A 12,072-nucleotide genomic window follows, 5' to 3' on the forward strand; every position below is an offset into this window, starting at 1 on the left:
TGCGTCATCTATTGAATCATATGACCTTACAGTGTCTTAAAATAGTTTGCAACAGTATGAAATGTTGTCTTTTTTTTCTTTTATCCAAAGCAACATAAAATAAGTGCAACAAAGCATAAAGATACAAACTCAGAACAACAAGAACAATGCAGTTTATTATTAGTAGGGTGATCCATCCCATGTTTTTTATTTCTATATCATTCTTTCTGCTGGTGCAGTAGGCTATAGGCCACAGGGCATACATTTAAAACCAAATAAGTAGGCCTAAAGGGCAACAATTTCAACATTCAGATCTGCATTAACCTTTTTAACATATGAATAGAAGAGAACATGTTGTATAAGTATGCATCTGCATGTGGAAGTTAGAAATCCTTGTGTAAAACTAAACTTTGTACATTCAGGAAATGCTTTGTTATTGCAATGCTACACCGACATGTGGAAAATATATAGCCCAGTGGGTGCCTGGTGCCTGTCTCTCCTTTTGTCTAGCTCTCTCTCACCCTCTCCCCTCTCTCATAGCAGCGCTAGCACGGACGTAAGCACCTGCCTAAAAGCTGCGTCAGAGGGAAAAAAAGAAGCAGAATCAAATTGTCAGTGAGTACATAGTGTGGCGAGTATAACAGCCATTGTTTTTGTATAAACCGGTGATGGTAACGCTCCGCAGCACACAGTGTTAGCACCGGGTCGGATACTTCAAACAAACTATTGGGCATGTCGCGCGTGACTGCCTCATCGCCGCCACCTTGTTGATTTATTTCACCATGAGTGCGCCGAACAAATCATCCGACAAAAGGTTAGTGCGGAATTCTCCTGTAAGTAGGCTATGTGGAAGATAAATGTTCGTAGTTTGTTTATCTTCAACACAATGTTGTTGTGGTGTTTGTATCTTTCAGTGTAATAATGATTTAAACTATAGCCTATATATTTTCCTAGTTAGCAACATTTTTATTTTATGTCAAGTAGCTACCATTCAAAAATGTTGGAACCATCCACTTTTGACACCTCCATTAACTATAGGCAGAGGATCTCAATGTGTTTAAAATGATACCAACATGTGGATAGCGGATTCAAAAACTGAAGAAGTCAGTGTGCATCTTGACCGGGTGGCGACAATACCTATTGACGCAGCAACCACTGTAAGTAATATTCTTGTTTAATTAGACTTCTCTATTTCATTTATTCTACTCTGTATAATTGTTCTGTAGTTATTGTAGCTAAAACGGCGCTTTTGAGAGATTTTAAATCTCAGATCTGATCACGTGAAGCTGTTACACAGGGCTCAGTAGGCAATCAAGCGTGCATTAAAATAGGAGCAAACATAACAAACTAATCTCTTCTCATCCTGCACCTGTCCGCCATAACCTCCGTTCCCTTCTAGATCCGCACCAGTCTGGTTTCAAGGCAGGTCACTCCACAGAAACAGCCCTCATTGCTGTCACTGAGGAACTGCACACTGCTAAAGCAGCCTCCCTCTCCTCTGTCATCATCCTGTTGGACCTGTCTGCTGCATTCGACACGGTGAACCATCAGATCCTCCTTCGCACTCTCCAAGAACTTGGAGTTTCAGGCTCTGCACTTTCCCTCCTCACCCCATACCTCAAAGACTGTACCTACAGGGTAACTTGGAGAGGGTCCGAGTCCGACCCTTGTCAACTAACTACAGGGGTCCCTCAGCGCTCTGTTCTTGGTCCCCTCCTCTTCTCCCTGTACACAAACTCGCTCGGATCTGTCATTAGCCCGCATGGTTTTTCATACCACTGCTATGCTGACGACACCCAATTAATTCTGTCCTTTCCCCGCTCAGAGACCCAGGTCGTCGCACGCATCTCTGCTTGTTTAGCTGACATCTCTCAGTGGATGTCCACTCATCATCTCAAGCTCAACCTTGACAAAACTGAACTGCTTTTCCTTCCGGGAAAAGATTGTCCCACTCTTGACCTGACTATCAACATCGGCACCTCTGTTGTTTCCCCGACTCAGACTGCAAGGAATCTGGGTGTTATCCTAGATAACAAACTGTCCTTCACTGCAAACATCGCTGCTACAACCCGCTGCTGCAGATACACGCTTTACAACATCAGGAGGATGCGTCCCCAGCTGACCCAGAAAGCCACGCAGGTTCTGGCCCAGGCTCTCGGCATCTCACACCAAGACTACTGCAACTCCCCCCGGGCTGGTCTACCTGCATGTGCCATCCGACCTCTGCAGCTCATCCAGAATGCAGCGGCTCGTCTGGTCTTCAACCTTCCTAAATGTTCCCACACCACGCCGCTCCTCCGCTCCCTCCACTGGCTTCCAGTAACTGCTAGAATTCACTTCAAGACACTGGTACTTGCGTACCATGCTGCGAATGGATCTGGCCCTTCCTACATCCAGGACATGGTTAAACTGTACACCCCAGCGCGTGCTCTACGCTCTGCATCAGCCAAACGACTCGCTGCACCCTCGCTGCGAGGGGGACCCAAGTTCCCATCAGCTAAAACACGTGGGTTTGCTATCCTGGCTCCAAAATGGTGGAATGAGCTCCCCATTGACATCAGAACAGCAGAAAGTTTACACACCTTCCGGCGCAGACTGAAAACTCATCTCTTTCGACTCCACCTCGAGCGATAGAATTACTAACAAAGAACTGCTAACAGAGCACTTATATACTAATAAAGGACTGGCTTATCTATAGCCAGTTGAGTAGCACTTGAAATACTTGGCTCTATGAAACCTGATGTACTTATATGATTCTGTTTTCTTCAAGGTTGTGTCTTCCTGGTCGAATGTACTTATTGTAAGTCGCTTTGGATAAAAGCGTCCGCTAAATGCAATGTAATGTAATGTAATGTAATGTGCCCAGAAGGTGTCAGTGTAGTTTATGCAAAAGGCTGCACTAATGAAAAATGTTCTTACAGTTGTGACTCTATCAACAATGTAATTATTCTAAACATTTAAATATGCTTTTCATCTCAGTCAAGGTCATGGGCAGCAAGGACAATATTGGCTGCATTTTACAAATGTGTTCACTTTTTAACAGTGACATGATACGCTTAACATAATTTAACACTTTTATTCATATGTTTCCATCCATAATATTGAACATAATTCCTTGTGCGCAAACATTTTTGACTAAAATGTCTTCTATTATACAGAATTGGCTCCAAAACTAAGCTGGAAAGGCTACTAAAGGAGAGAAAAGGCACCTTTCCACTGCTGATCAAGGTGAGATTACTATTACTTTCTGACTAATCGACAGTATAATGTGCTTAGTACGTTTTTTGATAGGCTTGAGTTCAGTTATTTTCTTGACAACCTGACCGGTTCACTACTATAAGTTAAGTGGTGGTCATGTTTCTGTTTGGCTCCAAGCAACCCTACACCCTGTGTTGACCTCCAGGCCATTGAACAAATGTTATTTAGGAGATTGTGTGCACTCAGCGGAAGTGATTTATTAGGGAACATACTCTACCTTGTGATGTTGGCCTGCACCACTGAACCATTCGAGAGAGGTGGGAAGAGCAGACATACCCAACCTGGAGCCATTACAAGGCAGTCACTATACTGTATGTATATGCACTGACATCACCTCCTAGAGAGTTTCACAACTCCAGCTCTGCCCTAAAAGCACCCATTCACGCAGCAGTGGACCGATTCCACTCAATAGGGTTTCAAAGTCCCTAGGATCTCGCTCACTGAGCTCCTTTGGGACACTTTTGTACTTACTGTTGATTAAACTTTGGAACATCACATGAGGCAGGACAGTCCACTGCAGCAGGAAAGACTGAAACCGTTTGATGTGGAACACTATGCAGGACTGTGCCGGTCACCTCAGTCTAAAGCTACCTCTGCTCAAACAGAGACGCTTTGATGTGGAAATAGATGAATAGAGAGGGAACACAATGTAGATAACATATGAATATTGGGCAACAGGGGCAGTGTGTGTGTGTGTGTGTGTGTGTGTGTGTGTGTGTGTGTGTGTGTGTGTGTGTGTGTGTGTGTGTGTGTGTGTGTGTGTGTGTGTGTGTGTGTGTGTGTGTGTGTGTGTGTGTGTGTGTGTGTGTGTGTGTGTGTGTGTGTGTGTGTGTGTGTGTGTGTGTGTGTGTGTGTGTGTGTGTGTGTGTGTGTGTGTGTGTGTGTGTGTGTGTGTGTGTGTGTGTGTGTGTGTGTGTGTGTGTGTGTGTGTGTGTGTGTGTGTGTGTGTGTGTGTGTGTGTGTGTGTGTGTGTGTGTGTGTGTGTGTGTGTGTGTGTGTGTGTGCGCGCGCGCGCGCGCGCAACACGTTCTCACTCCCATCCCGTCACATATTGACGGACGGTCAGGGCCCCTCCCCGTCGCTATATTACGTACAGGGTACCCCTTTCCCGTCATTTTCTACGGGCAGGGCGTCCCATAGACCTTCATTGCGGACACAGCGGACCCCTTGCCCGTCAGGCTTCTACGGGCAGGGCGTCCCATGGACCTTCATAATGCCTATTTTAAGGTTCATTTGGCCATTAAAATGCGTTTTGATCTCATTTTATGCGAGTAATGAGTTTTTATTTCGGATTATTTGTGCAGTACATGTACATGATGTTTAGTTTGCTAGTTATGACGAAGATTACTTCATGAATGTGTACACATTCATGGTTGCTAAGGTGGTTGCTATGGACGCTGCAACAGCTCCCAGACCACGTGATCAACAACAATGGCTGTCCTTCGTGTTATTCTCGGTGGAAAAATGCCTATTTTAAGGTTAATTTGGCCGTTAAAATGCGTTTTGATGTCATTGTATGCGAGTAATGAGTTTTTATTTCTGATTATTTGTGCAGTACATGTACATGATGTTTAGTTTGCTAGTTATGACGAAGATTACCTTACGTCTGTGAGGAAAATACATGGGGCTCAGAGCCTCGTATTTTTTAAATATTTTTTTCCTTCTAATTTGTTATTCTTTTCAAAATAACACACTGTTATTTACTCACCAATAACACACAATTATCCTTGCTTTTATTTATTGGTTTAATTCCATAATCTCGGTCTTTTTTGGTGTTCGTCAGGAACTGAATTTCAAAATAAAAATAACCGGAAACAGACGTAGGCCTATAAGGGACAGTTCGAGCATCATTGCGATTGTCAAAATGTTTGAGTTTAGGATGGCCGAAACACTACACTACCCAGAATCCCCAGCTATCGTTGAGGACTACAGTCCCCGTGATTACTCTTCTAGGTCTGGGATTGGATGTTGGAGTGGCAGTGCGCCAAGGTTACAGCGTCAAACAGCTGTGTGAAATGGAACGAAACCACACCAGACTATCCAAAACTGGAATCGAACGCCCCCCCAGAACTACACACTACACTATTGTGTTTCGCAAAATGTTCTATGGGACGTCTCAACTGAACTTTTTCGTTTTCCCACAATTAGAAGTTGCCAGTATTAAACACATTGGTGTTATCAAATGTAAAACATATAATTAATAAATGGATACAAATCGCTGTCCATAATGCGCAGCATCAATATATAGCATTAATATACCCACATGAAAGCTCATTGATACTTTGTAATTCTACTCCACTACAATTCAGAGGTTAACCTGGTATTTTTACTCCACTGCATTTATTTGAGTTACTTTGCAGATTCTGATTAATGATGTGAAATATAAACAACCCTTAAATCAGACTTTAGTTACACCTGAGTAAAATTCAGATAAGGTGATTGTCAAGTGCCAACAATCAGGAGAGATATGTGATACTTGTGCTTGAGAAGACTAAACATGTATCTGCAATTGACATTAATGGAAACGAGTAATAAAGTATATTAATTACTCGTTATTCTCTACTAATAGTTAATTAAAGACTATATATTATGGCTATTTTGCACATCCCTTTCAAGATTTCAAGATTTTAAAGGTGTATTGACATATCATTTACACAACTTACGGTGTAGTTATGAAATGAATGAAAAACTTGGGTCACAGGTCCCTCAACAGTGCAGTACAAGACATCTATCAATATGTGTGTACCTCCACCATTAAACTGTCATATTCTGCACATTTCTTATTCTATCTACATACATAAGAGTATAATTAATGTGTATAATATCAGTTTAAAATAAGTGCTTCAACATAGTTAACATTGCAGGAAAGCAATATATTAGACGTTAAGTACTTTGTATTTATCTGTAGATAGATACCCCCAACGTTTTTTTCTTATTTAAAAGAAGATCGTAATCTGTTATTTAATGTTTAAATAAAGGTTAATTCGTTTTTCTGTTTTGCACCTCCTCCTATTAATATCTTTGTACATCCTGCACTAAACTGTTTTATTGTAGAGATCACTTATAGTATCTTCTTGATTTTTTATATTCTATATTTCTATCACAGACCTTCTACTTTCCCCCTATGAAAGTATATGTACTCTTAATATTTTTTTAATCAAATATAACACATAAAAACAATAATTCAATAACGTGCTTTAACCACTAGGCACACAAGGTACACACAGACACTTATGTACAACATCTGAAGATATGTAGTTTTATTCATGCTTTCACATAATTTTACAGCATATTGCTATACTATTTCAGAATCAGTATTTACATTCAAAATGCAATCCAATTCAAATCAGTAATATCTTTAAAAACTACAGTCCTTTTATATCAGCTGTGCACCGTTATGGTGTAAATATAACCTATCTATGAATTACATCAAATGTAAAAGTCAGCCGAATTAGTGTTGATACTGCAAGGAGACGTATTGTGTGAAGAGAAATTGAGAAGTTTTTTAATTGTTGATATATTTATGATCCACGTCAAGTATTCAGTTTCGGCGGCATTTCTTCAGTTTTTCCATAGGTCTTATCATCAGGGCGCTATAAATAAAGAACTACGGCAGATCTGTAATATTTAATGCAGCCGAACCGTGTATTACAATGCCGTTATATGATGACTTTCAAAGAGAAAAGCAAGAGCACTCGGAATTAAGTATTATTTTAGTCTTTTCAAATGTTTTCCGGATTTCATATAATATAAACACCAAATCCCAGCATGCATTGCGGCTAAAACATCCAATCAGCGTAGCTGAGAATCTTGGGTAATCGCTCGAAATGCCCACGTCTGTTTCCGGTTATTTTTATTTTTAAATTCAGTTCCTGACGAACGCCAAAAAAGACCGAGATTATGGAATTAAACCAATAAATAAAAGCAAGGATAATTGTATGTTATTGGTGAGTAAATAACAGTGTGTTATTTTGAAAAGAATAACAAATTAGAAGGAAAAAAAGATTTTAAAAATACGAGGCTCTGAGCCCCATGCATTTTCCTCACAGACGTAAGGTAATCTTCGTCATAACTAGCAAACTAAACATCATGTACATGTACTGCACAAATAATCAGAAATAAAAACTCATTACTCGCATACAATGACATCAAAACGCATTTTAATGGCCAAATGAACCATAAAATAGGCATTTTTCCACCGAGAATAACACGAAGGACAGCCATTGTTGTTGATCACGTGGTCTGGGAGCTGTTGCAGCGTCCATAGCAACCACCTTAGCAACCATGAATGTGTACACATTCATGAAGTAATCTTCGTCATAACTAGCAAACTAAACATCATGTACATGTACTGCACAAATAATCAGAAATAAAAACTCATTACTCGTATAAAATGACATCAAAACGCATTTTAATGGCCAAATGAACCTTAAAATAGGCATTATGAAGGTCTATGGGACGCCCTTCCCGTAGAAGCCTGACGGTCAAGGGGTCCGCTGTCCGCAATGAAGGTCTATGGGACGCCCTTCCCGTAGAAACCTGACGGTCAAGGGGTCCGCTGTCCGCAATGAAGGTCTATGGGACGCCCTTCCCGTAGAAAATGACGGGAAAGGGGTACCCTGTACGTAATATAGCGACGGGGAGGGGCCCTGTGTGTGTGTGTGTGTGTGTGTGTGTGTGTGTGTGTGTGTGTGTGTGTGTGTGTGTGTGTGTGTGTGTGTGTGTGTGTGTGTGTGTGTGTGTGTGTGTGTGTGTGTGTGTGTGTGTGTGTGTGTGTGTGTGTGTGTGTGTGTGTGTGTGTGTGTGTGTGTGTGTGTGTGTGTGTGTGTGTGTGTGTGTGTGTGTGTGTGTGTGTGTGTGTCCTTTTAAAAGAGGTCAAAAGAGGCCGATGAGAAACAGCAATAATATCCATCATGACAGAAAAGCGTAGATTCAAAACCAACCTCAAACTTTAGTATTCCAAGTTACATGTAGATATTGCATTATGCAGGGTGCGTTGACTGCTCTCTCCAGTGCTTAATCCCATCCTGGTACTTGTATTTGCTTTGAACTCAGCATTTCTTTAAAAGGCCCCCTATATTCTCATTAATAAGCAATGCAACTGCCAACAGATTATTAAACCTGATGACGTTCAAAAAAGAAACGACACTACTCTTTGAACATCAGTGAGAAACTCCAGAAAGAGCTGCGTTTGAGACATCATTTGAACCTGTGTGTGTTTTCACTATGAGTAAAATGTTCTCGAAGTGAAGTAAGGATATCAATAGAGCGCATTTGCGTCATTATAAAGCACTGACGCAAGCAGCTGCTCTGAGCATATGCACCCCTTCAAGATGTGAAACACCTTGAGACTACCAGGCAGTATGTTTTCATATTTGCAACTTTTACACCATATGACTCACTGCTAAATTCCACATTCGGCATTTCAGCCTTATTTTTATATTTATTTTATTTTATTTTTATTTTATTTATTTTTATTTATTTATATAGCCCAATATCACAAATGTTATATCATAAAGAGTAGTCAGAGGCTTCCAATAAAGTGCTTCATTTTACTTTATAGATAAACATTACTTATTTCTGAGTAATCGTCGACTCGCTGAGATTCAGAAAAATATTATTACAGTAGTGGGTCTGCAGTACTGATATAAATTCATGCTGGATTATGCTTATTGTCTAGGGATTTCGATATATGCAGCTAGCGTGTCCTATTTTCAGGATTCTTGAACGTTTTTTTCCATCTGCTGATTATTTTCTCAGTTAATCTATGTCTTTAACAGCCATAAACTGAAAAAAACTGCTAACTTTACTGGAGCAACTGGAACAAGAAAATGTATGGTGTAACCATTGATCGATCAACAAAGCAGTTACATTTATTTTGTTGATCTGTTGGTCTGTTAATGATTAAAGTAGAGTACAAGTAGAGCTTGATTAAAATGTAATTAAGCTCTACTTGCATCCCTATATAAATACACTCTGAATCTTTAGATGACCAGTTGCGTTTACCAGTATTTCACTACGCCAATCAATAATTATCAGTTGCAGTGACAAATGTGTTTTTCCACCATGTTAGCCAGCTAACATTCCCTCAGATACAAAAATAGTCACTTTCTAATCGTTCTTTGAAACTAAAACGTGATGTGGAGTCAACAATGCTCTGCCAGTAAAATCTCAAACCTGTATGGTGAGGAAATAGGACCCTGAATACATTACATTTGGATTCAGTATGGTAAGCCGTGAGGATAAGCAGAATATTATTTGTTGTCATTACATCTGATAGTGGCAAAACACAAATTAACAACCATTTTTTTCCCTTATATCCTTGGGAAGGGGGAATTATTTTAACAATCGGATGTGGTTATCAGTTATTGTTTATCAGGGCACACGCATACACCTGGCGGGAGAGGGCCTTCCCATTGTTCTGATGAACCCTGCCCCTGATAGGGTTTCTCATCACAGCTCTGTCCTTTGTTGACACCGGACCCCCTGAATTAAGAGCGGTCAATTAGAGGGAGCTCACCTTTGCTGAATTACACACTGATATCAGTGTCACAGTGCACAGGGTTCACACTGCCACACACTGTGTATGAATTATATTATAACTAGTGCTGTCAAAATTATCGCGTTAACGGCGGTAATTAATTTTTTGAATTAATTGCGTTAAAATATTTAACGCATTTAACGCATGTGCAGAATGGCCCGCCCCATACGTGCCACCAGTGGCAGCGCCAGGGTATGGCTGGTCGGCTACACCCATACCAAGAAATGGCTTATCCGCACCATGAACAATGATGTTAAAGTAAGCTAAATAAAGTCTGCCAAGTCGCGCGGAGTAAATTGCACAGACAGCAGTTAGTAAGATTGATTTCAGTAGCCACGGTTTTGAAAACTTTTGTCACGTAGTGATCGTCTTCTCAATAGAACATCTTTGATAACGGCGTGGTGTTGTTGCAGGAAGTCCCGACGGAGAATACTTTTGCTGTAGTACAGGGGTGCACATAACTAACTAGTACCCAGGTTATGTGCGTAATCTGCAGAGATGTTCACAAGTCTTTTTTTGCAAGTCCAAGTCAAGTCTCAAGTCTTTGGTCACGAGTCCAAGTCAAGTCTCAAGTCTTTGTGGGGTGAGACTTGATCAAGTCTCAAGTCTTTGGTCACGAGTCCAAGTCAAGTCTCAAGTCTTTGTGGGGTGAGACTTGATCAAGTCTCAAGTCTTTGGTCACGAGTCCAAGTCAAGTCTCAAGTCTCTAAAAAGATAAAAGTCTCATGTCTCTTCTGGTTGTAATAAGCCTTCTATTGTCTGCTGCTATCCAGTCTGTTAAGAATACTGCACAGCTATATCTAAGAAATTCAAAGCATTTAGGCTACTGTGTTATTATCACTCCTATATCTATTAGCATACAGTATCAGTACTGATTAGTTGTTTGTTATATGATCACTTTAAACAGGCTATTGCAATACAATATGATTAACGTTACCGACCTTTTTTATGTCATGTCAAGAGTTGGATGTCAACGCCACTCAACTCAAACAAGTGTGACAAGCAATTCACTAATCTTTTCAAATATTCAGTTACAAAGCTAGTAGCAAGCTAAGTTAACATTACATAGCTGATGCTGAGCTAAACATGTTTGCTAACCGTCCATGCGTTAATGCAGTGGTTCTCAAACTTTTTCTGTCATTCCCCACTTTGAACAGGTGGGCCTTTTCAAGCCCCACCTGTTCCTCATCGCTCCAATAAAATGGTAGGCCAAGCTTAAAATTGTCAAATGTATCGTTCTATAACAGGGGTCTCCAACTTTTTTTAGGATGAGGGTTACTTTCAAAAAATAAAACAAGTCGTGAGCTACTTTTACTCCTCTTTTTAGTTTTTTTGCAGTGTATATATTTAGCACATTTTAACATTATTATATGCTACCTTTAACCTTTGAGTGCTGTTTGGGTCTGTGGGACCCGTTTTCTAAAATAAAATGTATGCAATTTAATTATTTTAACCTGCTTTATTTGGTGGTGGACGTCACATCCTCAAGGGTCCGGGGGCATGCACCCCCAGGAAGATTTATTTTAAATGTTGAAGTTGAATGCATCAATCTGGTGCACTTTGAGCTAGGGCTGCTCAATTAAATCGTATTTTAATCGCAATTACGATTTTGGCTTGCAACGATTATGAAAACAACATAATCGAAATAAAACGATTTTATTTATTTTTTAAATAGGTTTTTCAGTTGAATTATACTTAAAGTTCAGGGTAATCAACTGTTAAAAACATACTTTTCAAATTATTTTCTTCAATAAATTGATGTTTTTCAAAGTAAATGGTTAATCGTTTTTAATAATCGTGATATCAATTATTGACCCAAATAATCGAGATTATGATTTTTGCCATAATCGAGCAGCCCTACTTTGAGCCCAACATGAATTTATGGATACAGCTCTCAACACTCAGATGAAAGGGAGCTGTATACTTTTCAATAATCCAAACATCTTTAGAATATGATCACAACAAATCATTTAAACTTGTTTATTCTTATCTTATGTTACCTAGTTAGCATTCTTTCTTTTTATTTATGCATATTTGACTAATCACTCCCCTTTTAAACTTTTTACTGTCCTATAGTACACATTGGAATGATTTCTTACTTTATTTTGTACAACTTTATTAAATAGATAAAGGTGTGCTCTCTCTCTTGCTCTCTCGCTCCACATTGCTTTTCTTCCCGACTGCAACGCTGTTGTGTGTGTCTGTGAGAGCGTTTCACACGTGTGTATGAGAGATTTTTACCAGTGGCGAGCCTGTCTCTGAGGGCCTAAGATATTCTACAAAATAATATTTAA

At 39.9% G+C, this 12,072-nt stretch overlaps 1 protein-coding gene across 2 annotated transcripts in view; it reads left to right on the plus strand.

Annotated features, from left to right (window-relative positions):
* Positions 1–523: 523 nt before the first annotated feature.
* The window catches only part of dyrk4 (dual-specificity tyrosine-(Y)-phosphorylation regulated kinase 4), a 57,073-nt gene continuing 45,524 nt past the window's right edge, over positions 524–12,072 (plus strand). For both annotated transcript variants that reach the window (XM_034084387.2, XM_034084391.2), the window contains exons 1-2: positions 524–793; positions 3,138–3,207. In XM_034084387.2, the coding sequence (XP_033940278.1) occupies positions 762–793; positions 3,138–3,207 (102 nt within the window). In that variant the 5' untranslated portion in view covers positions 524–761. The remainder of the gene's footprint in view (positions 794–3,137; positions 3,208–12,072) is intronic.

Source organism: Pseudochaenichthys georgianus, chromosome 6 (assembly GCF_902827115.2).
Source record: "Pseudochaenichthys georgianus chromosome 6, fPseGeo1.2, whole genome shotgun sequence".
Lineage (NCBI taxonomy): Eukaryota > Metazoa > Chordata > Actinopteri > Perciformes > Channichthyidae > Pseudochaenichthys > Pseudochaenichthys georgianus.